Consider the following 23,833-nt stretch of genomic DNA (forward strand, 5'->3'; position numbering starts at 1 on the left):
GAGTTTGATTAGCAGCAAAGCATTAGCCTAATCAAAACCTCCCTCCTCCCCCTATGCATATATACATATACACAAACTATACATCAGTACATTCTTAGCTTAAATCTGACAATTTGACAGTTATTCCCAGAGGCTGTGCAAGGTTACAAATACTGTTCAAGACCACTAGTACCCAACTGGTTAAGAGAAAACCAATTCTTTCATTAAAACAAACAAATAAAACTACAAAATAATTCGATTACATATTCTGAATTTCTTTTAAAATTAAAAAAATTGAGGGATACAGTGAATCACCCAATATATTACTGTTCTGAGTTCTATAATTTTCTTTATCTAAAACTATCTTTTATACATAGAAGGCTAGATGCCTTTAAACATAGTTTCAGCAATTCTAAGTAGATTCCTTTGAAAAATATGACAAGTTTTTTTTTTTTAACTTGGAGGAAAGTTCTGCAAGGAGTGGGTTTTCTTCTCACAGATGAATTTTGCAGCATTTTCTCCCAGGAGCACACTGGGAGCCCTGTCATCCTGTATACATGTGTCCCAAGGATGAAGCCTCTTAGCACCGGACCTCCAGAAAGAGGTCCTGCAGGCACCATGGCATGTTGGTCTTTTCTCTTCCACACTCTTTTAGCAGCACCCAATCTTTGGGCATCTTGCCAGTAGTGGTTGAAGTCCAGAACTTGATCTTCACTGGGAAAACCAAGTCCATTCAAAATGCAGCACTTTCATCTTTTGGTTGGGTGATTCTTGGTCCCCCATGGATAGGAGTGATACCTAGAAGATTCAGAAGTGGAAGGAGTTCTCTACAGTCTCACATATTTTACTTCACATATTCAATTTCAAAAGCAGTAGCTCAGGTATATAAATAAATAAATCACAATGAATAAAAAGGTGATTCTAAACATAATGGAATGGGGAGATTTTTAGAAAGTTGCCTTTTGCTGAAGTTCAGTGTTAACATTTTCTTTCTAAAATTATAAACTTAATAGGAACTAATAACCCTACAGTGGAAAAATTAATACCCATCCAAAGTAACCTGTACATTAAATGCCTATTTTAAAGCAATGCAAGTTGATTCAATGTAGATTTGTTTTCTCTCAACACATATTTCATTGTTACAAAGTAAAATATTAATATGTGTCCCTAAGTATATAAGAATGGTATGCTGGTCATCTATTCACTCACAAAACTCAACAGTTTTACTCTCATTACAACAATGATAAAATGAAGACACCCCAGGCTGTATCCTTCTGGTAAGGAAGCGAAATATTAATGTGTGCAAAATAGAGGTAATCATACATCCCTGCAAATGACCACAAATAGAGCCCACCTGGGGCTGGCCCAGTTTGTTTTGACCTTGTTTCATTTTCCTTGCATTCTCAACTCAGTCCTACTTCCCCTTCCCAAATCCCTCATTTGGGTTAGGGCTCCTTGCTGCTGTTTCTATTTCTGTTACCAATTTCTTTAACTAATGTAGCATGTTGTGCCTGAGACATTCTTCCTACCAACTGCCCAAGCAGTCTCACCATTACTTAAACAGTTCTAGGTATCTTCCCCAAAGAGAGCTAATAGCTAGATAATGGCCTTATCCTGAGACTTTCCATTTGAGAATGGCATCTCTCTATCCCTAACTAAACATAAACCCTATGATCTAAGCTGAAATGTGCCATATCTTGGCTTAATGCTTTAGCTCCTGTCTGGATGCATTGTAGATGTGTGTATAGGTTTGAACTGACAGCCTTAATTTGTAAGCTTGAGTAATACAGGACTTATGTATGTAATTCCTTTTGCATGGTTATTAATCAAGATCATTTAATAATATTTTGCAGTGATGGCTATGATGACAATTAAAATGATGATGATGATTATGAGAACAATAGCAGATCTGACTAGATACTGGTGGAGGAGTTAAAACAATGTTTCTTATTTCAAACCACATTGCTAGGGAAGGTTTTCTCAACTTGTGTTCCAAGTAAAAGATGAAAAATCACTGGGTAAACAAGGTCAACAGACTTCTTTCCTAAAGTATATCTCAAAGTTTTCAATATAGTCACGTCTGTCAACATGCTTCAAAAATGGAAAAATGTACATTCAGGGTTTTCCAAATATATTTGGTCATGGAATTTTATTTTTCATATAACATCTATTATCATCTTTGATAATATTGGCTATTTACAAAACCTATTTGGGAAAATACACTCTACTGATTCTAAGTACTGATTCTAATTACCTCTACACATCCTGTGATATTTAGCATCCTCTATCCTTTGAGTATGGAAAAATCATGACTGTCACAGCTGATCTGATTCATATTTGGAATTATGTGCACTTTCAGTTTGTGAAGTATTAGGTGCTTCTATGTGGAGCCTGACTTATTTCTTGTAAACTAATTGGGAACATCGGTAAACAAGTAATGGTTTTAAGCACAACCAAGGGTTATTTCTACTGGTAAACCGTGAAAACTATCTCCCCCAGTTATATATTCTATCACTGCTATTAGGAACTGAAAAGGGAGTATCATGGTTACATGGATTTTTAAATGGATGATTCATTTTAATTTGGAACATTTTAAGAAAATTTGATGTCATTTCCATCATATATTACTTTAACTTGATCGTTTAAATCATATCTTCATATTATATTCACAATTCTGAATATAACTGTAAATAATTTTTCACCTTTGTCATTAGGCATCTTATTGTCTATTTACCATAAGAAGAAAACCTGCAATTTACTTTAATACAGGAATATGTCTTTGAAAGTAGAAGTAATGTTTGATTTTTTAAAAACTTAATAATTGGAGAATTGAAAAGGATAACCATAAATTTCAAAATAAGACTGGAATTACTATTTCTAAAAAAGGAAAAATAAGAGCTCTTATAAGATTTTCCCTAAGTTCCTTACACCCCTGGTTTTTCATTATATTTAGCTGATTTTCTGCAAAAATTTGAAGATATCCATTGCCCATGATCCTGGGTCTCTGAGAAAATGTGATTAAAAAAATGATAAGCATGACTTTTGCCCCACTACAAGCCAACGGCACTTGAAATAATAAGTTGCCAAGAGTCAAGAACAGAGACATTCATACTATCCATGGAAGGCTGGATGTACTCAGATCAGGAGGAAAAATGAAAATTCAAAATCCCTCCAGGGATGGGGGGAGAAGAGTGATTATGGAGATCGTGATTTCTATTAACAATATACCTTTGGAAAGTGAGAATTACTCATCATTTCTCTGCAGTTACAAATCACAACAGGACTAAATGTACAAAGGTATTATTTTGGAAATATATTGTCAAGCCAAAAGAGCAAGCAGCTGAATAGTCTTATCTGTGATTCATAAGAACAACTAATTGAAACAGGGGGAAAAAAGGCTGGAGACTGAACTAACCTCAAAAAAGATTCTAATTTCCATATAATGACCTTAATAGAATGTTCTTGAGACCTCTTTCTCTTTCCATGGCTAACAGTCATCTTTGGGGAAGACTTCTAGAATAATTTAAATAGTGGTCAACAGATAGCTTCATTAGCTAGACAGGAAGGCTATTCCTCCAGGTAGAAAAGGCCACTTAGGGAAAACGAACTCCACAGGACTATGCCTCCTAAAGCAACTTTGGCCATATAGGATGTGTAAGTGGTTACTCATGGTCAATTTGATGCTTCTGTTATGAGTCAGCTCCTTGGAAAACTCAAGAGACAGCTCATGTATAGCAGACACCGTCAGCGCCCATATCCCCTCATTCAAAGCACTTCAAAGCATGCTGGCCTGATTCCCTATGGCCAGCACCTGCGTTTCTTTTCCTGAGGATATCTCTGGCCTCTAGAATCTGCTTTGTCCACCCTTACAGAAGGCCAGAAACGCCAGGGAACTAACATCCTCTGGGAAAAAAGGTCTCAAACGATGACTAATGGAAATTAGAGATAAATACCATCCCAGCTCCCTCAGTCCATAAGTGGGAGAATTGTTCTCCACTGGCTCTCAGATTTCCATAATGGGATCAAGCTCCAACCACCACAATGGTAACTTACTTGAAAAGGAAACTTTTATTGAATTATTTCTTCAATCCCTTACCAGACTTTCTTGGGATTGCCTCTCAAACTAATTGTACTCAAATCTTTGTGCCCTAAACTGTGCCCAACAGTAAAACTGCAGGAATCCATAACTGAATGAAATTGATAAAATAGAGTATATTTTTAGACCACCAATAATGATTATTTTAGAAGATAACACACAGCCCCAGTAAACTGCAGTTTCTTATTTAGGGTAAGCAAATGGGAACACATAACAACAAATCCCTTTCCCACAAACATATCTTAAATTCACCAGAAGTGATTCTTTGTTTAGTTGCATTTTCTCCCTTGCATTCTATACAAATAATGGTTATATTTTAGTCATGGACATTTGAGTTTACAGCTCTTCCAATATAGGACAAACATGCTTAATTAAAAAAAAATGTAGAAATAATTTTCCATTTCATTATGTAGGAGTAAATTACTACTAAGTGATCACCCTTTCTTTTTCAACCAAGAATACAGCAGCTGCATCCATATAAAAGATGGTCAACATACATTCTACTTACAGTTGTATCAAGTCTAAGCCAAGATATTTTACAAAAGTGTTTAAAATAGAAGGTCGGGGAAAACCTCTGGAATCAAGGATAGAGAAATTAGATCTAATATCCAATGGTCTAAATTGAATTTTCACATTTCTAGATCTCACCTGTTAGAAGTAAAATTGTAATAACCACTTTCCTCTAGGACTTCTTCAATCACAATCTAAAGTTAAAAAAAAATCAGGTTAGTATTGAATTAAAAGCAACAAAATAAAATCATTCAGAGGCACTGCAAAAACCTCACCTGCATCTGTTCATATGTTATCCCCTGCTCCAAATCAAAGCTGGAGGGTAGACCTGAAATAGATAAATTATGAAAAGGCTGACATTTGGTTCATGTTTTCTTAGATTTTATTGGCAATTATGACTCACATGCAGTGAAAAGAGGTCAGTTTCTTAGTGATGAAGTTGAGTACTTACAAACACATTCCAAATTATCTTGGCTTTTGGGGTGGCCATCACAAAATAATACACAAGATTTATGGGCATTGCTCATGGTATAAATTGGCCAATTAAATTAGGGGTGTGTGTGTGTGTAAGGATAGGTGAGGAGTGGTCCTAAACACAAACTTCCTGATAGGCAAAGAAAAGATTAAGAAGCTATCCCTAATCCACAAGGCAAAAAGAATAGATATGTGCTAGAAAAAAAACAAATTCTTAGAGGAAGGCAGAAATAGCCAGAGGAGGACAACAAAGGTTTGACCCTGGCTATGGCTGCCAGGAGGGAATAAAATACATTTAAAATCAGAAGACAGTAATTCTTTTGAGGTTTGGTCTGAGTATGATATACCAGCACATTAACCAACCCTAGCACCACCCAAAGCAATGTTGACCAGTTTCCACTCAGGTCAATCAACACTTATCACATGGAGGCCCAGGAGCTCCCCTGCCACTTACTTAGGAGAGAGAAAGGAGAATGGGTTGAAAGTTAAGAGGACGCAAGAGGATGTGAGTCTTGGCAGCTGGTTTTTCAAGTCCAGCTTAAAGGTGTTGCCCAAAGTGCTCCCTGGTTCTGCTGTCTTTGCTTTTGTCCAGCCTGCCATGACTAGGGACACACTTGGTCTGCTCTGGGGAGGGGCATCCAGCTTCTGGAAGAGCCTGTCAACTCCCTCTCAGGCCGCTGAGAGACTTCCACCAGAGCTCGTCACTCAGCAGGGCTGTTGTGGTAAGAAGTCTGGCCTGTGACTGACCTACCTGCCCAGGGGGATGCAAATGACTTTACTTCACTTAGTATGGTAATCTCTAGATCCATCTATGTTGCTGCAAATGGCAAGATTTTATTCTTTTTTATGGCTAATATTCCTTAGTATATATATATATACCACATCGTACTAAGTGAAGTAAGTCAGAAAGACAAATATTGTATGATATCACTTATCTGTGGAATCTAAAAAATAATACAAATGAACTTATTTACAAAACAGAAACAGACTCACAAACATAGAAAACAAACCTATGGTTACCAAAGGGGAAAGAGGTGGGGGAGGGATAAATTAGGCATATGGGATTAACAGATGCACACTACTATATATAAAATATATAAACAATAATGATTTACTGTATAGCACTGGGAACTATATTCAATACTTTTAATAACCTATAATGGAAAAGGAAAAGAATCTGAAAAAGAATATATATATATATATATATATCTGGATCACTTTGCTGTACACCTGAAACTAACACAATATTATAAATCAACTATAGTTCAATTAAAAATAAATAAAAGCAAATGACTTTAGATAACAGTTTATCTCGATCTTACAGATTTCTCAGGGATGATTTTAAATGAAGTTCTGCCTACCCAGTTTAGCTGTATCCTAGGAGTCCAAGACTTAGGGAAAGTTTGATAATCAGTACATGAAGTGATTTGCCTAAATTAGTCAACTTCAAAAGCACAACAGAATTAAGCTTTTTTTTTTTTTGTCTGAGTAGATGGCAAGTCTTCATTTAACAGTAAAAACTTCACATCTGTCTGCCCCACTGTGAGATATAACTATAGTTTACAGGGATTCAAAAATTATTTAGGAATTCTATAACCTCAGACTAGCTTGAAGATCTCTTCTGAGAGTCAAATATCACAAGAAAAATTACATTATGCTGAGTCCCTACTACTGGCTAAGTACTTTTTATATATTTACACTGATCATTGCTATAATCCTAAGATGGTTACCATTTTTGTTCCCATTTTACAGGCAAGAAAACTGGGGTTCAGTGAGGTCAAATAATTTGCTCAAGGTCAGCTACTAAGTGGTTGAGCTGAGATTTGAATCTAGGCATCCTGGTTTACAGAATACATACCTTTAATCCCTATGTTATATTGCCTCCCTATGAGAAATTTTTTCAAAAAAGAAAAAAAATTAAATATGTCTGATGTGGATTCTTCAGGTAAGTTTCAAATTTTCTGTTTTATTCAAGCTCTTCATTTCTGCTTTTTATCTCCCTGGATGTTTTTGGGCATTTGATTTCCCATCATCAGATAAGAAGAAGTAAAAGGAAATACAATTTACGCACACAGATTCTGTTTGCTTACGGTATTAATAAATGATCAAGGAAGGTGTCACAAGTGTGTAAAATAAATCTCAGGGAATTTCTAAATTCCTACTGTATGTCCTTCCAACTATCACCATAGATAATCAAAATAAGCTCTATTTTCATTTTAAATTGAAGATAATCTTTTAAGGATAGCTGTTGATCCAAACAATCTATTTCTTTGTGAAAGCCAGATTTCCTGTGTTGAAGACCATTACCTGTTGGGTTATTTGGGGACAGGCTGTATCGACCTGATGAATGATGCAATAAATGGTAATCTGCTGTGAAAAAGTTGGGCTCAATTGGTTCTGGAGATCCCTGAGATAACTGAAACAGAAAAAGCAAAACTGCATCTTATTTTGCATTCAGAATCAAATGACATGAGACCTCTGTGTGCGTCTCTGCCCAGAAAAATTAGTGCTCTTCAGTTGTCAATCCCTTGTATACAGATAAAGACCAATCTTCTTCCTTTCAAAAGAAATGATAAATTAGATGCAGGCAAATTACAGTGAAAGCAAGTAGATAATTCCTGGACACATGAAAATAAAAAATGTTATACTTTATAGATTTATGAGAACAAAATAAAAATAGATAGAAAAATAATAGCATGGGCCTGGGATATCAAAATGTTATTTTTGTCAGGTGTAGGAGGAATAAACTCCAATCATTCAACAAAACATCATTTTTAGCCCAAATCATTTTTGTTTGACCAAGGCAAACACATTTCTTAATACATTTTTCTAAATTACTATTAATTAATTTTAATCGCCAAACATTAATTCCCAACACTGTAAAGGAAAGAGTAATTCACTAAATGCCAGAACTTATTAAAGTTCCAATTGTTTAATGCCGTTCTATAAGGATGAAGTTTTTAAATGAAACTTTCAAAATCCTTTCACCTTTAATTCCAACTAACACTTGAGCTGGCCAAGTTTTTATGCCTGTGTAAAACAATATACTTTTTAAATGTTGATACATATTAATAAACCAGAAACAAAAGGCACAATTTAGATTATTCAACAGTAGTTACCTTGGATTCACAAACTCTATTCATGAATTAAAATATATCACGGTTCAATCATTTGAGCAAATTGTTTGGCAGTCCACAAATATGCCCACCCTTTGAGCCAACAATCCCACTCTTGGATATACACACACAAGAGAAATGAGTACTTCTGTTCATCAAAAGACACGTACAAGAATGTTTGTAGCACATTTATTCATAATAATCAAAAACTGGAAAACCCCCAAATATCCACAGGATAGACAAATATATTGTGGTGTGCTTATCCAATGGAATTTTGCCAAACATGAAAAAGAACACACTATGGATATACACAGCAAGATGGATGAGTGTTGAGCAAAAGAAGCCAGACACAAAAGGATACACAATGTATAACTTCATTTACACATATTTTCACAACTGAGAAAAGCTAACCAATGGTGACAGAGATCAGGACAATGATTACAGTGTAGCAGGTAGTAGAGTTTGACCAGGAAAAGGCAGGCAGGAGCCTTCTTCTGGGCTGGAATTGTTCTATATATCGATGTGGGTGGTGGTCACATGGGTGAATATATATGTAAAAGTTCATGGAGTTGTATATGTACTTCACTGTATACATTATGCATTTTATACCTTAATATAAACATTTTATATTAGCAATTGATAATTATTCCATCAATATGCTTTGGATACTATAAATAAAAATCATTTTTAAGTTTTCCAGTCTCCATATTGCCAATGAATGCTACACATTAGAAAAAAATATGAATCATCCTTTTATATTCTTGAAAATTTATTTTCCTTACTTTAGTGACAACTGATAAAATTAATAACCCATCTGTAAAATGACAAGATGGTAAGACTGTAATAGTGTAATGCAGGAAGATTTTATTTGCTTAATAACTTTCTCATCAGTGCTATTAGGAGGCAATGCAGACAGCCTTAAGCATTCCGTAGTTCTATTATCTAAGGTAGCAGATTATTCCAACTGAACTTCTTAATATGTCTTGTAATGCTGAAAATGATTTCCTGGTATTACCTTCCAAGTGACTTCAGATAGATTTTTTTTCATATGGTTGAGCATAGGAGTAATTTGGCTGCCTGAAATGTTCATCCCAATTATTTCTTAGAAAGCTTATTTAAGTCAACTTAATTATTAAGTGAACACCTTGGAATCCTAAAGATTTCACAGACAGGAAGATGCACAGTAACATATGTGAATTGTGACATGGAGAGGTCAAGAGAGTCATTTTTAAGATGACAGGACAAGTTCTTTTCATTGATTCAAACCTTGAAGAGAGGAGTGCTTGATATTTCCAGAGCCTGTGTCACACTAGCAGTCTTCGAGCCTAAGAACTGTGAATTCTCAGAGGGATGGGCCCATGGAAGAAGCCAAGGACTAAAATCTTTAGTCTTGTGTTTGAGACCCAGATACATTTATTTTTACTCTAGGAAATTTCCGGCACTTCTTTTTGCAGTTCAGTTTTTTGACATATACTATATTCTTTCAGCAAAGCTTTTTTGCCCCTTACTATGTGACCTGAGCAGGTTTTGTAAATCAGAAATGTAAACCTTTCAATCCACATACACTGATGATCTTCCCAGCTTATTAGCACCATGCTGGGCACCATGGAGGACACAGAAATGATCTGGCCTCCATGAGACTTGCAACTTGACTGGAAAAATAGGCTAATGTACATAAAATAAGAGGGCAATGCATTAAATAATGAAGTGTGAAATGAGGTGGTGAGATCTAAGCTTACACAAACAAGGATGCTTCATGAAGACCAGCATCGTTTTCAGAAACTCTGTAGAAGAAACACTAGAGCTGAAACTCAAAGGCTGGATTTGGGTGGGATGCAAGGAAGTCAAGTGGACATTTCAGGGGAGAGGAACTTGAGGGCAAAGGCTGGGTATTGAATATTAATGGCAAAGTGGTAAAGGGTTATGACATTAGTCCATGTTATAGAGGAATGGGGATTTAGGTTGAAGAGAGGAAGACAAGTGTTATTCATTAATTCAGGGAGTATTTTTTATTCAAAAACATTTTTTAATTTAAATTTTTAAAATTTTAAAATATTTTTTGGCCACACCACACAGCATGTGGGATCTTAGCTCCTTGACCAGTGATCAAACCCATGGCACCTGCATTGGAAGCACAGAGTCTTAGCCACTGGACCGCCAGGGAGGTCCCCAGGGAGTATATATATTTTTAAACAGCAGGTTCTTATTAGTTATCCATTTTATATATATTAGTGTATATATGTCAATCCCAATGTCCCAATTCATCACACAACCACGCCCCCGCCACGTTCCCCCCTTGGTGTCCATACTTTTCTTCTTTACATCTGTGTCTCAATTTCTGCCCTGTAAACCAGTTCATCTGTACCATTTTTCTAGGTTCCACATATATGCATTAATATACGATATTTGTTTTTCTCTTTCTGACTTACTCCACTCTTTATGACAGTCTCCAGATCCATCCATGTCTCTACAAATGACTCAGTTTCGTTCCTTTTAATGGCTGAATAATATTCCATTGTATATATGTACCACTTCTTCTTTATCCATTCGTCTGTCGATGGGAATTTAGGTTGCTTCCATGTCCTGGCTATTGTAAATAGTGCTGCAATGAACATTGGGGTGCATGTGTCTTTGAATTATGGTTTTCTCTTGGTATATGCCCAGTAGTGGGATTGCTGGGTCATATGGTAGTTCTATTTTTAGTTTCTTAAGGAACCTCCATACTGTTCTCCATAGTGGCTGTATCAATTTACATTCCCACCAACAGTGCAAGAGGGTCCTATTTCTCCACACCCTCTCCAGCATTTGTTGTTTGTAGATTTTCTGATGATGCCCATTCTAACTGGTGTGAGGTGATACCTCACTGTAGTTTTGATTTGCATTTCTCTAATAATTAGTGATGTTCAGCAGTTTTTTATGTGCTTCTTGGCATCTGTATCTCTTCTTTGGAGGAATGTCTATTTAGGTCTTCTGCCCATTTTTGGATTGGGTTGTCTGTTTCTTTAATATTGAGCTGCATGAGCTGTTTATATATTTTGGAGATTAATCCTTTGTCCGTTGATTCATTTGCAAATATTTTCTCCCATTCTGAGGGTTGTCTTTTCACCTTGTTTGTAGTTTCCTTTGCTTTGCAAAACCTTTTAAGTTTCATTAGGTCCCATTTGTTTATTTTTGTTTTTATCTCCATTACTCTACGAGGTAGATCAAAAAAGATCTTGCTCTGATTTATGTCAAAGAGTGTTCTTCCTATGTTTTCCTTTAAGAGTTTTATAGTGTCTGGTCTTACATTTAGGTCTCTAATCCATTTTGAGTTTATTTTTGTGTATGGTGTTAGGGAGTGTTCTAATTTCATTCTTTAACATGTAGCTGCCCAGTTTTCCCAGCACCACTTATTGAAGAGGCTGTCTTTTCTCCATTGTATATTCTTGCCTCCTTTAACAAAGATAAGGTGACCATAGGTGTGAGGATTTATCTCTGGGCTGTCTATCCTGTTCCACTGATCTATATTTCTGTTTTTGTGCCAATACCATACTGCCTTGCTTACTGTAGCTTTGTAGTATACTCTGAAGTCAGGGAGCCTGATTCTTCCAGCTCCGTTTTTCTTTCTGAAAATTGTTTTGGCTATTCAGGTTGTTTTGTGATTCCACACAAATTGTGAAATTTTTTGTTCTAGTTTTGTGAAAAAGGCCATTGGTATTTTGACAGGGATTGAATTGAATCTGTAATATGCTTTGGGTAGTATAGTCATTTTCACAATGTTGATTCTTCCAATCCAAGAACATGGTATATCTCTCCATCTGTTGGTATTATCTTTAATTTCTTTCAGCAGTGTCTTATAGTTTTCTGCATACAGGTCTTTTGTCTCCTTAGGTAGGTTTATTCCTAGGTATTTTATTCTTTTTGTTGCAATGGTAAATGGGAATGTTTCCTTAATTTCTCTTTCAGATTTTTCATCATTAGTGTATAGGAATGCAAGTGATTTCTGTGCATTAATTTTGTATCCTGCAACTTTACCAAATTCATTGATTAACTCTAGTAGTTTTCTGGTGGCATCTTTAGGATAATCTATGTATAGTATCATGTCATCTGCAAACGGTGACAGTTTTATTTCTTTTCCAATTTGGTTCCTTTTATTTCTTTTTCTTCTCTGATTGCCGTGGCTAGGACTTCCAAACCTATGTTGAATAATAGTGGTGAGAGTGGACATCTTTGTCTTGTTCCTGCTCTTAGAGGAAATGCGTTCAGTTTTTCACCATTGAGAATGATGTTTGCTGTGGGTTTCTCATATATGGACTTTATTATGTTGAGGTAGGTTCCCTCTATGCCCACTTTCTGAGAGTTTTTATCATAAATGGGTGTTGAATTTTGTCAAAAGCTTTTTCTGCATCTGTTGAGATGATCATATGGTTTTTATTCTTCAATTTGTTAATATGGTTTATCACATTGATTGATTTGTGTATATTGAAGAATCCTTGCATCCCTGGGATAAATCCCACTTGATCATGGTGTATGATCCTTTTAATGTGTTGTTGGATTTGGTTTGCTAGTATTTTGTTGAGGATTTTTGCATCTATATTCATCAGTGATATTGGTCTGTAATTTTCTTTTTTTGTAGTATCTTTGTCTGGTTTTGGTATCAGGGTGATGGTGGCCTCAAAGAATGAGTTTGGGAGTGTTCCTTCCTCTGCCATTTTTTGGAAAAGTTTGAGAAGGATGGGTGTTAGCTTGTCTCTAAATGCTTGATAGAATTCACCTGTGAAGCCTGATCCTGGACTTGTTTGTTGGAAGATTTTTAATCACAGTTTCAATTTCATTACTTGTGATTGGTCGGTTCATATTTTCTGTTTCTTCCTGGCTCAGTCTTGGAAGGTTATACCTTTCTAAGAATTTGTCCATTTCTTCCAGGTTGTCCATTTTATTGGCATAGAATTGCTTGTAGTCATCTCTTAGGATGTTTGTATTTCTGCAGTGTCTGTTGTAACTTCTTTTTTATTTCTAATTTTATTGATTTGAGTCCTCTCCCTCTTTTTCTTGATGAGTCTGGCTAATGGTTTATCAATTTTGTTTATCTTCTCAAAGAACCAGCTTTTAGTTTTATTGATTTCTATTTTATTTATTTCTGTTCTGATCTTTATGATCTCTTTCCTTCTACTAACTTTGGGTTTTGTGTGTTCTTCTTTCTCTAGTTTCTTTAGGTGTAAAGTTAGGTTGTTTGAGATGTTTGTTGTTTCTTGAGGTAGGCTTGTATTGCTATAAACTTCCATCTTAGAACTGCTTTTGCTGCATCCCATTGGTTTTGGATTATCGTGTTTTCGTTGCCATTTGTCTCTAGGTATGTTTTGATTTCCTCTTTGATTTCTTCAGTGATCTCTTGGTTATTTAGTAACGTATTGTTTAGCCTCCATGTGTTTGTGTTTTTTACGTTTTTTTCCCTGTAATTGATTTCTAATCTCATAGTGTTGTCATCAGAAAAGATGCTTGATATGATTTTAATTTTCTTAAATTTACTGAGGCTTGATTTGTGACACAAGGTGTTGTCTATCCTGGAGAATGTTCCACGTGCACTTGAGAAAAAAGTATAATCTGCTGTTTTTTAATGGAATGTCCTATAAATATCAATTAAATCTATTTGGTCTATTGTGTCATTTAAAGCTTGTGTTTCCTTATCAATTTTCTGTTTGGATGATCTGTCCCTTGGTGTAAGTGAGGTGTTAAAGACCCCCACTATTATTGTGTTACTGTTGATTTCCTCTTTTATAGCTGTTAGCAGTTGCCTTATGTATTGAGGTGCTCCGATGTTGGGTGCATATATATTTATAATTGTTTTGTCTTCTTGGAGTGATCCCTTGATCATTATGTAGTGTCCTTCCTTGTCTCTTGTAACATTCTTTATTTTAAAGTCTATTTTATCTGATATGAGTACTGCTACTCCAGCTTTCTTTTGATTTCCATTTTCATGAAATATCTTTTTCCATCCCCTCACTTTCAGTCTGTATGTCTGAAGTGGGTCTCTCATAGACAGCATATATATGGGTCTTGTTTTTGTACCCATTCAGTGAGCCTGTGTCTTTTGGTTGGAGACTGTAATCTGTTCACATTTAAGGTAATTATCGATATGTATGTTCCTATTACCATTTTCTTAATTGTTTTGGGTTTGTTTTTGTAGGTCCTTTTCTTCTCTGTGTTTCCCACTTAGAGAATTTCCTTTAGCATTTGTTGTAGAGCTGGTTTGGTGGTGCTGAATTCCCTTAGCTTCTGCTTGTCTGTAAAGCTTTTGATTTCTCCATCGAATTTGAATGAGATCCTTGCCAGGTAGAGTAATCTTAGTTTTAGGTTCTTCCCTTTCATCACTTTAAAATGTCATGCCACTCCCTTCTGGCTTGTAGAGTTTCTGCTGAGAAATCAGCTGTTAACCTTATGGGAGTTCCCTTGTATGTTATTTGTCATTTTTCCTTGCTGCTTCCAATAATTTTTCTGTGTCTTTAATTTTTTCCAATTTGATTACTATGTGTCTCAGCATGTTTCTCCCTGGGTTTATCCTGTATGGGACTCTCTGCACTCCCTGGACTTGGGTGGCTATTTCCTTACCCATGTTAGGGAAGTTTTTGACTACAATCTCTTCAAAGATTTCCTCGGGTCCTTTCTCTCTCTCTTCTCCTTCTGGGACCCCTATAATGCGAATGTTGTTGCATTTAATGTTGTCCCAGAGGTCTCTTAGGCTGTCTTCATTTCTTTTCATTCTTTTTTTGTTTATTCTGTTCTGCAGTAGTGAATTCCACCATTCTGTCTTCCAGGTCACTTATCCGTTCTTCTGCCTCAGTTATTCTGCTATTGATTCCTTCTAGTGTAGTTTTCATTTCAGTTATTGTATTGTTCATCTCTGTTTCTTTGTTCTTTAATTCTTCTTGGTCTTTGTTAAACATTTCTTGCATCTTCTCGATCTTTGCCTCCATTGTTTTTCTGAGGTCCTGGATCATCTTCACTATGATTATTCTGAATTCTTTTTCTGGAAGGTTGCCTACCTCTTCATTTAGTTGTTTTTCTGGGTTTTTATCTTGTTCCTTCATCTGGTACATAGCTCTCTGTCTTTTCATCTTGTCTCTCTTTCTGTGAATGTGGTTTTTGTTCTACAGGCTGCAGGATTGTAGTTCTTCTTGCTTCTGCTCTCTGCCCTGTGGTGGATGAGGCTATCTAAGAAGCTTCAGCAAGTTTCCTGAGGGATGGACTGGTGGTGGGTACAGCTGGCTGTTCCTCTGGTGGGCAGAGCTCAGTAAAACTTTACTGAGAAATGGATGCTTCTCTGCTGATGGGTGCGGCTGGGTTCCCTCCCTGTTAGTTGTTTGGCCTGAGGCAACCCAACACTGGAGCCTACCGGGGCTCTTTGGTGCAGCTAATGGTAGACTCTGGGAGGGCTAACACCAAGGAGTACTTCCCAGAACTTCTGCCACCATTGTCCTTGTCCTCACAGTGAGACACAGACACTTCCTGCCTCTGCAGGAGACCCTCCAACGCTAGCAGGTAGGTCTGTTCAGTCTCCTATGGGGTCACTGCTCCTTCCCCTGGGTCTCAATGTGCACACTACTTTGTGTGTGCCCTCCAGGAGTGAAGTCTCTGTTTCCCCCAGTCCTGTTGAAGTCCTGCAATCAAATCCCGCTAGCCTTCAAAGTCTGATTCTCTAGGAATTCCTCCTCCCCTTGCAGAGCTCCCAGGTTGGGAAGCCAGACGTGGGCCTCAGAACCTTCACTCCAGTTGGTGGACTTCTGTGGTAGAAGTGTTCTCCAGTTTGTGAGTCACCCACCCAGCAGTTATGGGATTTGATTTTATTGTGATTGTGCCCCTCCTACCATCTCATTGTGGCTTCTCCTTTGTCTTTGGATGTGGCCTATCTTTTTTGGTGAGTTCCAGTGTCTTCCTGTTGATGATTGTTCAGTAGTTAGTTGTGATTGCAGTGCTCTCTCAAGAGGGAGTGAGAGCACATCCTTCTACTCCACCATCTTGAACCACAGCTCCCTGGGATTATTTTTTAAATGAACTATTGTGTGCCATGCACAGATCCAAACAATGAAAATAATCAATGGTGGCTAAATATTGTATTCTTGGAGCTTACTGCCTAGTTAGGGAGAATTATGTCTGTGAAATATCCACTTGTGTATTTGCAAAATTGCAGATATGCTGAATGCATTGAAGGCAAGGCCTGTGGTTCTAAGAGGTAACAGACAGATTTAACTTAGGGAAGGTTTTCCTGAGAAAATGATGCTTATTCTGAGAGCCAAAATAAAGAGTAAGAGTGATTAAAGGATGGAGTGGGAAGAACATTACAGGCAGAGGAAAGAGCATGTGCAGAAATGGGAGGAAGCAGCATGGTAGATGGGCACTGTAGCCAGTGTGGAGACAGCAAAGGACAAGAGTGGTATGAGGTGAGGGTGGAGAGAGAGGCAGGGCTTGGACCAAACAGGACTGTGAACACCATTGGTGGGGATTTTGACATTTTATACTATAAGAGCCCCCTGGATAATGTTCTGTGGTGTGTGTGTGTGTGTGTGTGTGTGTGTGAGAGAGAGAGACATGATCAAATTTCTGTTTTGAAGAGATCACCCTGGAAGCAATATATGTAAAAATTTGGGTGGGTCTGGGACCTCAGGGTGAACATAGGCAGATCATGAGGAGGCTCCTGCAAATAATGGAGGTCTAGGCGGTGGGACTCGGAGTTAGATGGTGAGGCAGGAAACTGGACATAAGTGTTTAGGAACACTGGCAAAAGTCTGGCAAAATGAATTGGAGAACAAGGAGATCAGCAAGAAGTGTGACACTAGTGCAAGAGAAGGGTGCTAAGAGCTTGGACTAGGTGGAAACTGAAAGGAAGGAACAGCTATGGAAGACCAAATATTCCCACTTAATAACAATGATAGCACCTATGCCATTGATTGAGTACTTACTACATTCTAGATACATTTGATATTCTATTTTGTTCTTACAACTACTTTGTAAGGTAGGCATTATCCCCATTTTACAGATGAGGAATCTGAGAAGTAAAGTAATTTGCTCAAGGAGCATAGCTAGTAAGTGGCAGAACCAGGGCTAGAACCCAGGGCTCGAACATCAAAGGCCAACCAAAACCACCTACACTATGAATATTCCCCAGGTGTTAATGACTTAGGAGATGCAAGAGATAAAGTGGAACAGTTGAAAGTGACCACAGGGTTTAACGATTGAGCAGAATGACACTGGATGCTTCCAATGATATTCAATGTGGACAAAGGAAGGAAGCAGGTGGTGAGTTCAATTCTGGACATACCAGATGACAAAGTAAATGTTCACCCAGTAGGTGGAAATATGGGTGATGCAACAGAATCTTTCAAAGCAGTGGCCTCTCAGGCTGGCTGAAGCTGTGAGGTGGCTCAGCAGTCCCAGACCAGCACTGTGGGGCCCTCTCCTGGCTCATGAGCTAAGAGGTGTACATCCCATCTTTGGCATGTATGTTCTGTTTGGAAGAATGTGTAAGAAAATTTCTTCTGAACTGACATAAAAGGGCTCTTCTGGGGACTCCAATCGAGATGGTGGAATAGGAAGTGGATCTCACCTCCTCCCACAAATACATCAAAAATACATCTACATGTGGAACAACTCTCACAGAATACCTACTGAATGCTGACAGAAGGTCTCAGACAGCCAAAATTGCAAGAGAGATCACCACATAACCAAGTATGACAAAAGAAAAAAATAAAGGAAGTGAGACAGGACCTGCACCCCTGGGAGGGAGCTGTGAAAGAGGAAAGGTTCCCTCACCCTGGGAAAAGCCTTCACCAGTGGGGAGATCACCCAGGACATAAAGGGAGCTTCAGAAGCTCAGAGGAGAGAGTAGCAGCTGGCTTGAGGTAGGCAGAACAGCAAGAGACCAGCACAGAGGGTCTGCACCACCTCCCTGCACTCCCCAGCCTGAGACGTGCATCTGCTGCTGTGGGCAGGGGCTGGGTGCTGAAACTCGGGCTTCAGAACACAGACCCAGGGAGAGGACTGGGGCTGGCTGTGCAGGGACAGCCTAAAGGGGCAGGACCATGCTTTGGGCCACAACCAGGGGTATGTGGAGGAAGGAGCCCAGGTCTGCCATAGAAGTGAAGTGTTGTTAACAGGTGCAGGAAGGGAGGGACAGGGCCCACCATAGCAGCCTCTTCCTCAGCATGCTCACAGCTGGTGCGGTGCTGCCTCTATGACTTCTGGGAGCACGCAAGCACCAACAGCCTGCCCACATTCGGAGGTGGGGCTGAAATCAGAGTTCATCCCCAGGAGTTGTGCAACTTAGGAAGCAGGGCTGAAATCTGAGCCCTCTTCCTGTGGCTGTGCAATCTGCAGATTTATGCCACTGCCATCAGCTTTGTAAACTCAGTGCCTGCAGGACATCCAAGTGGACAATGGGTGCTCCCGTGGCTGGGGCAAGTCCAGCATTAGCAGCTGTGGGCTTTGCAGGTGCATGTACAAGGAGGCAGGGCCAGAGTCTGGGCTGCTTCCATAGCTCCCACAGCGGGTCCAAGTGCATGACTACTGTGGTCCTGGTACCCGACTTCAGTGGATTGGTGCCTATGGATCTGCACTGTTGGCTTTGTGAACACAGTGCCTAAGGGACACTGGGGCCAATTGCATTCCCACAGTTAAGGCAGGGCTGAGGGCAATGCCAACAACAGTATACTTTGTGAGCTCACACAACACGTGACAGGCAACACCACTGAGCACACTCCTGGGTGGACAGCTCCTGCTGAAGAATATTCAGTGGTTCCTCTCCTAGTGTGAGGGCTTCAATCTTGCCTACCTCATGCTGCAGTCAGAAACGGATATGGGGGCCTCTACTCCAAAAACTAGAAAGTAGACCCTGTCCCTGACAGGATTGTGACAACCACAGAGCAAAGAGGAGGGCCCACTCAGTATCCAGTGCAGGCTCTGGTAATCAAAACACCAGTCACACCTCCTATCAAAGGGATAATGGCCAGTACACACCGGGGAAAGACGCAGCAGGCATCCATACTAAAAGCAGCACTTGCACCAAAAATATTAAACCCATGCAGGCTACAAAGGAACTCTCCCACATAAAAACATCTCTCCAAGACCACAGTAAATAACTCTTTCTCCTAAACTCATAGAGTCAGAGAAATACAAGTAAAATGAAGAAACAGAGAAATCACTCCCAATTAAAAGATCAAGAGAATTCACCTGAAAGAACAAACAGTGAAACAGACTTCTTCGGTCTAATAGACTCTGAGTTCAAAAAGGAGGTAATAAAAATACTGAAGGGATTAAGAAAGCCTATCAGTAGAAATGCAGATTACTATAAAAAGGAACTAGAAACTATAAAGAGGAACCAAGAAAAATTATAAAACTGATTTGCTGAGATGAAAACTGAGCTAAAGGCAATAAATGGCAAATTGAATAATGCAGAAGAACAAATAAGTGATCTGGAAGATAGAATAATGGAAATCACCAAATCTGAACAGCTGAAAGAAAAACAAATGAAAAACAAAATGAAAGCAATATACAAGACCTATGGGATAATATGAAACATGCCAATCTACACATAATAGGGATCCCAGAAGGAGAGGAAAGAAAAAAGGGGATAGAAAATATATTTGAAGAATCATGGCTGAAAACTTTCCAAACCTAAAGAAGGAAATGAACATCCAGGTATAGGAAGTGCAGAGGATCCCAAACAAGATGAACCCAAACAGACCTACACCAAGACATATTATAACTAAAATGGCAAAAGTTAAAGATAGGATTTTAAAGGTACCAAGAGAAAAACAAAGAATTAATTACAAGGGAACCCCCATAAGGCTATCAGCTGATTTCTCTACAGATGTTGCAGGCTAGGAGTGGCAAGATATATTCAAAGTCTTGAAAGGGAAAAACGTGCAACCTAGGATACTCTACCCAACAAGATTATCATTTAGAATAAAAGGAGGGATAAAGAATTTTTCAGACAAGCAAAATTTAAAGAATACAGCGATACTAAACCTATCTTAAAAGAAATATTGAAAAGTCTTTTCTAAATAGAAAAGAGGCAAGAATCAATAGGAAAGAAAAATCACAATTGAAAAGTAAATCATTTAAATAAGTCAGTACACAGATTTTTTAAAACATCAAAAAATTTTTGTGTCAGCATATAGTATTTGTTTTTCTCTTTCTGACTTACTTCACTCTGTATGACAGACTCTAGGTCCATCCACCTCACTACAAATAACTCAATTTCGTTTCTTTTTATGGCTGAGTAATATTCCATTGTATATATGTGCCACATCTTCTTTATCCATTCATCTGTCGATGGACACTTAGGTTGCTTCCATGTCCTGGCTATTGTAAATAGGGCTGCAATGAACATTTTGGTACATGACTCTTTTTGCCAACACATATATATGGAATCTAAAAAAAAAAAAAGAACTGGTAATGAAGAACCTAGGAGCAAGATGGGAATAAAGACACAGACCTACTAGAGAATGGACTTGAGGATACGGGGAGGGGGAAGGGTAAGCTGGGAAAAATCAGAGAGTGGCATGGACATATATACACTACCAAACATAAAATAGATAGCTAGTGGGAAGCAGCCGCATAGCACAGGGAGATCAGCTCGGTGCTTTGTGACCACCTAGAGGGGTGGGATAGGGAGGGTGGGAGGGAGGGAGACACAAGAGGGAAGAGATATGGGGACATATGTATATGTATAACCGATTCACTTTGTTATAAAGCAGAAACTAACACACCATTGTAAAGCAATTATATCCAATAAAGATGTTAAAAAATTGTTTTGTGTGTGAAAGTGATGATAACTACAATGAACAGCAAAAGGATAAACATGAAGGTGTAAAAGCGGATATCAAAATAATAAAATGTGGAGGGGGAGAGTAAGAAAAATGTACATTTTTTAAAGAATGTGTTTGAGTCTTTACCAGTCTAAAGCAAGAAGATATAGGAATGGGTTAGCATACTTGAAAAACAGGGTAACCACAAATGAAAAACATACAATAGATTCACCAAAAACCAAAAAGAAAGGAACTCAAGCAAATACAAAAGAAAACTATCAAACTACAAAAGAAAAAACAAAAAGAAAAGAAAAGGAACAAAGAAGAAATACAAAATCACCTGGGAAACAAGGTGTAAAATGGCAATAAATGCATATCTATCAATAATTACCTTAAATGTCAATTGCCTAAATGCTGCAATCAAAAGACATAGAGTGTCAGATTTGATTTAAAAAAAACAAGAGCCTACAATACGCTGCCTACAAGAGACCCACTTTAGGGCAAAGGACACACATAGATTGAAAATGAGGGGATGGAAAAAGATATTTCATGCAAACGGAAATGACAAGAAAGTGGGGGTAGCAATACTCATATCAGACAAAATAGACTTTAAAGCAAAGGCCATAAAGAAAGATAAAGCAGAACACTATATAATGATAAAAGGATCAATACAAGAAGAGCATATTACAGTTGTTAACATATATGCACCCAATATAGGATCACCCAAATACATAAAACAAATACTAACAGACAAAACTGGAGAATTGACAGGAATACAATAATAGTAGGAGACTTTAACACCCAATTCACATCAATGGACAGATCTTCCAGACAGAAAATCAGTAAAGTAACAGATATCCTAAATGATACAACAGAACAGTTAGACTTAATTGATATTTTCGGGACATTACATCCAAAATAACCAGAGTACACATTCTTTTCAAGTGCACATGAAACATTCTCTAGGATTGACCAATACTAGGGCACAAAACAAGCCTCAACAAATTTAAGAGGATAGAAATTATTTCAAGCATCTTTTCTGACCACAATGGCATGAAACTAGAAATTAAGCACAAAAAGAGAAATGAGAAAAAATGATTACATGTAGACTAAACAACATGCTACTAAAAAACCAAAGGGTCAATGATCAAATCAAAGAGGAAATTTAAAAATACCTTGAGACAAATGACAATGAAAACACAACCATACAAAATCTATGGGATACAGCAAAAGCAGTCCTTAGAGGGAAGTTCATAGCCATATAGGCCTTCCTCAAAAAACAAGAAAAATCTCAAATAAACAACCTAACCTACCACCTAAAAGAATTAGAAAAAGAAGAACAAACAAAACCTAAAGTTAGCAGAAGGAAGGAAATAATAATGATCAGAGAGGGAATAAATAAAGTAGAGACTTAAAAAGAGTAGGAAAAAAATCAGTAAAACAGAGAGCTGATTATTTGAAAGGGTAAACAAAATCAACAAACCTCTGGCCAGGCTCACCAAGAAGAAAAGAGAGAGGACCCAAATAAAGTAAGAAATGAAAGTGAGAAATAACAACCGATACCACAGAAATACAAACAAACATAAGAGAATACTATGAACAACTATATGCCAACAAATTGGACAACCTAGAAGAAATGGACAAGTTTCTAGAAACATACAGCCCACCAAAACTGAATGAAAAAGAAATAGAAAATAAGAGACCAATCACTAGAGGTGAAATAGAAAATGTAAAAAAAAACACAAAAAACAAACAAACAAAAAAACACACCAACTCCCTGCAAACAAAAGTTCAGGCTTCACTGAGGAATTCTACTGAACATACAAAGAAGTTATACTTATCCTTTTCAAACTCTTCCAAAAGACTGAAGAGGAGGGAACACTCCCAAAGTCATTCTTTGAAGCCACCATCACCCTGATACCAAAACCAGATAAAGACACTACTGAAAAAGAAAATTACAGGCCAATATCTTTGAAGAATATAGATGCAAAAATTCTCAAAAAATATTGGCAAACTGAATCCAACAACACATAAAAAAGTTCATATACCACGACCAAGTGGGTTTCATCCCAGGGTCATAAGGATGGTTCAACACATGCAAATCAATCAGTGTGATACACCACATCAACAAAAGAAAAGACAAAAACCACATGGTCATCTCAATAGATGCAGAGAAAGCATTTGATAAAACTCAACATTCATTCATGATAAAAACTCTCACCAAAGTGGGTATAGAGTGAACATATCTCAACATCATAATAGCTATTTATGACAAATCCACAGCGAATATAATACTCTGATGAAAAGCTGAAAGTCTTCCTGTTAAAATCTGGAACAAGACAAGGATGCTCTCTCTCATCATTTCTCTTCAACACAGTATTGGAAGTTCGAGTCACAGCAGTCAGACTAGAAAAAGAAATAAAATGTATCCAAATTGGAAGGGGAGAGGTAAAATTGTCATTATATTCAGATGATACAATGCTATTTATATAAAACCCTAAAGACTCCACACAAAAACTACTAGAACTGGTAAATGAATTCAGCAAGGTAGCAGGATACAAGATTAACATACAGAAATCTGTTGCATTTCTTTACACTAACAATGAAATATCAGAAAGGGGAAGTAAAAAAAAACAATCCCTTTTAAAATCACATCAAAAAAAAAAAAAACAAAACAAGAAAAACCCAAAAAACCTAGGAATAAACCTGACCAAGGAGATGAAAGGCTTGTACACTGAGAACTATAAAACATTAATAAAGGAAACTGAAGGTGATTCAAAGAAATGGAAAAATATCCCATGCTCTTGGATTGGAAGAATTAATATTGTTAAAATGGCCATACCTAAAACAATCTACAGATTTAATGCAATCCCTAT

At 37.6% G+C, this 23,833-nt stretch overlaps 1 protein-coding gene across 6 annotated transcripts in view; it reads right to left on the reverse strand.

Moving 5' to 3' along the window:
• Nucleotides 1-313: 313 nt before the first annotated feature.
• The window catches only part of NEK10 (NIMA related kinase 10), a 309,939-nt gene continuing 286,419 nt past the window's right edge, over nucleotides 314-23,833 (reverse strand). For all 6 annotated transcript variants that reach the window (XM_059937555.1, XM_059937551.1, XM_059937552.1 and 3 more), the window contains 4 exons: nucleotides 7,367-7,475; nucleotides 4,861-4,913; nucleotides 4,724-4,779; nucleotides 314-777 (listed from right to left, as the gene is read on the reverse strand). In XM_059937555.1, the coding sequence (XP_059793538.1) occupies nucleotides 729-777; nucleotides 4,724-4,779; nucleotides 4,861-4,913; nucleotides 7,367-7,475 (267 nt within the window). In that variant the 3' untranslated portion in view covers nucleotides 314-728. The remainder of the gene's footprint in view (nucleotides 778-4,723; nucleotides 4,780-4,860; nucleotides 4,914-7,366; nucleotides 7,476-23,833) is intronic.

Source organism: Balaenoptera ricei, chromosome 11 (assembly GCF_028023285.1).
Source record: "Balaenoptera ricei isolate mBalRic1 chromosome 11, mBalRic1.hap2, whole genome shotgun sequence".
Taxonomy (NCBI): domain Eukaryota; kingdom Metazoa; phylum Chordata; class Mammalia; order Artiodactyla; family Balaenopteridae; genus Balaenoptera; species Balaenoptera ricei.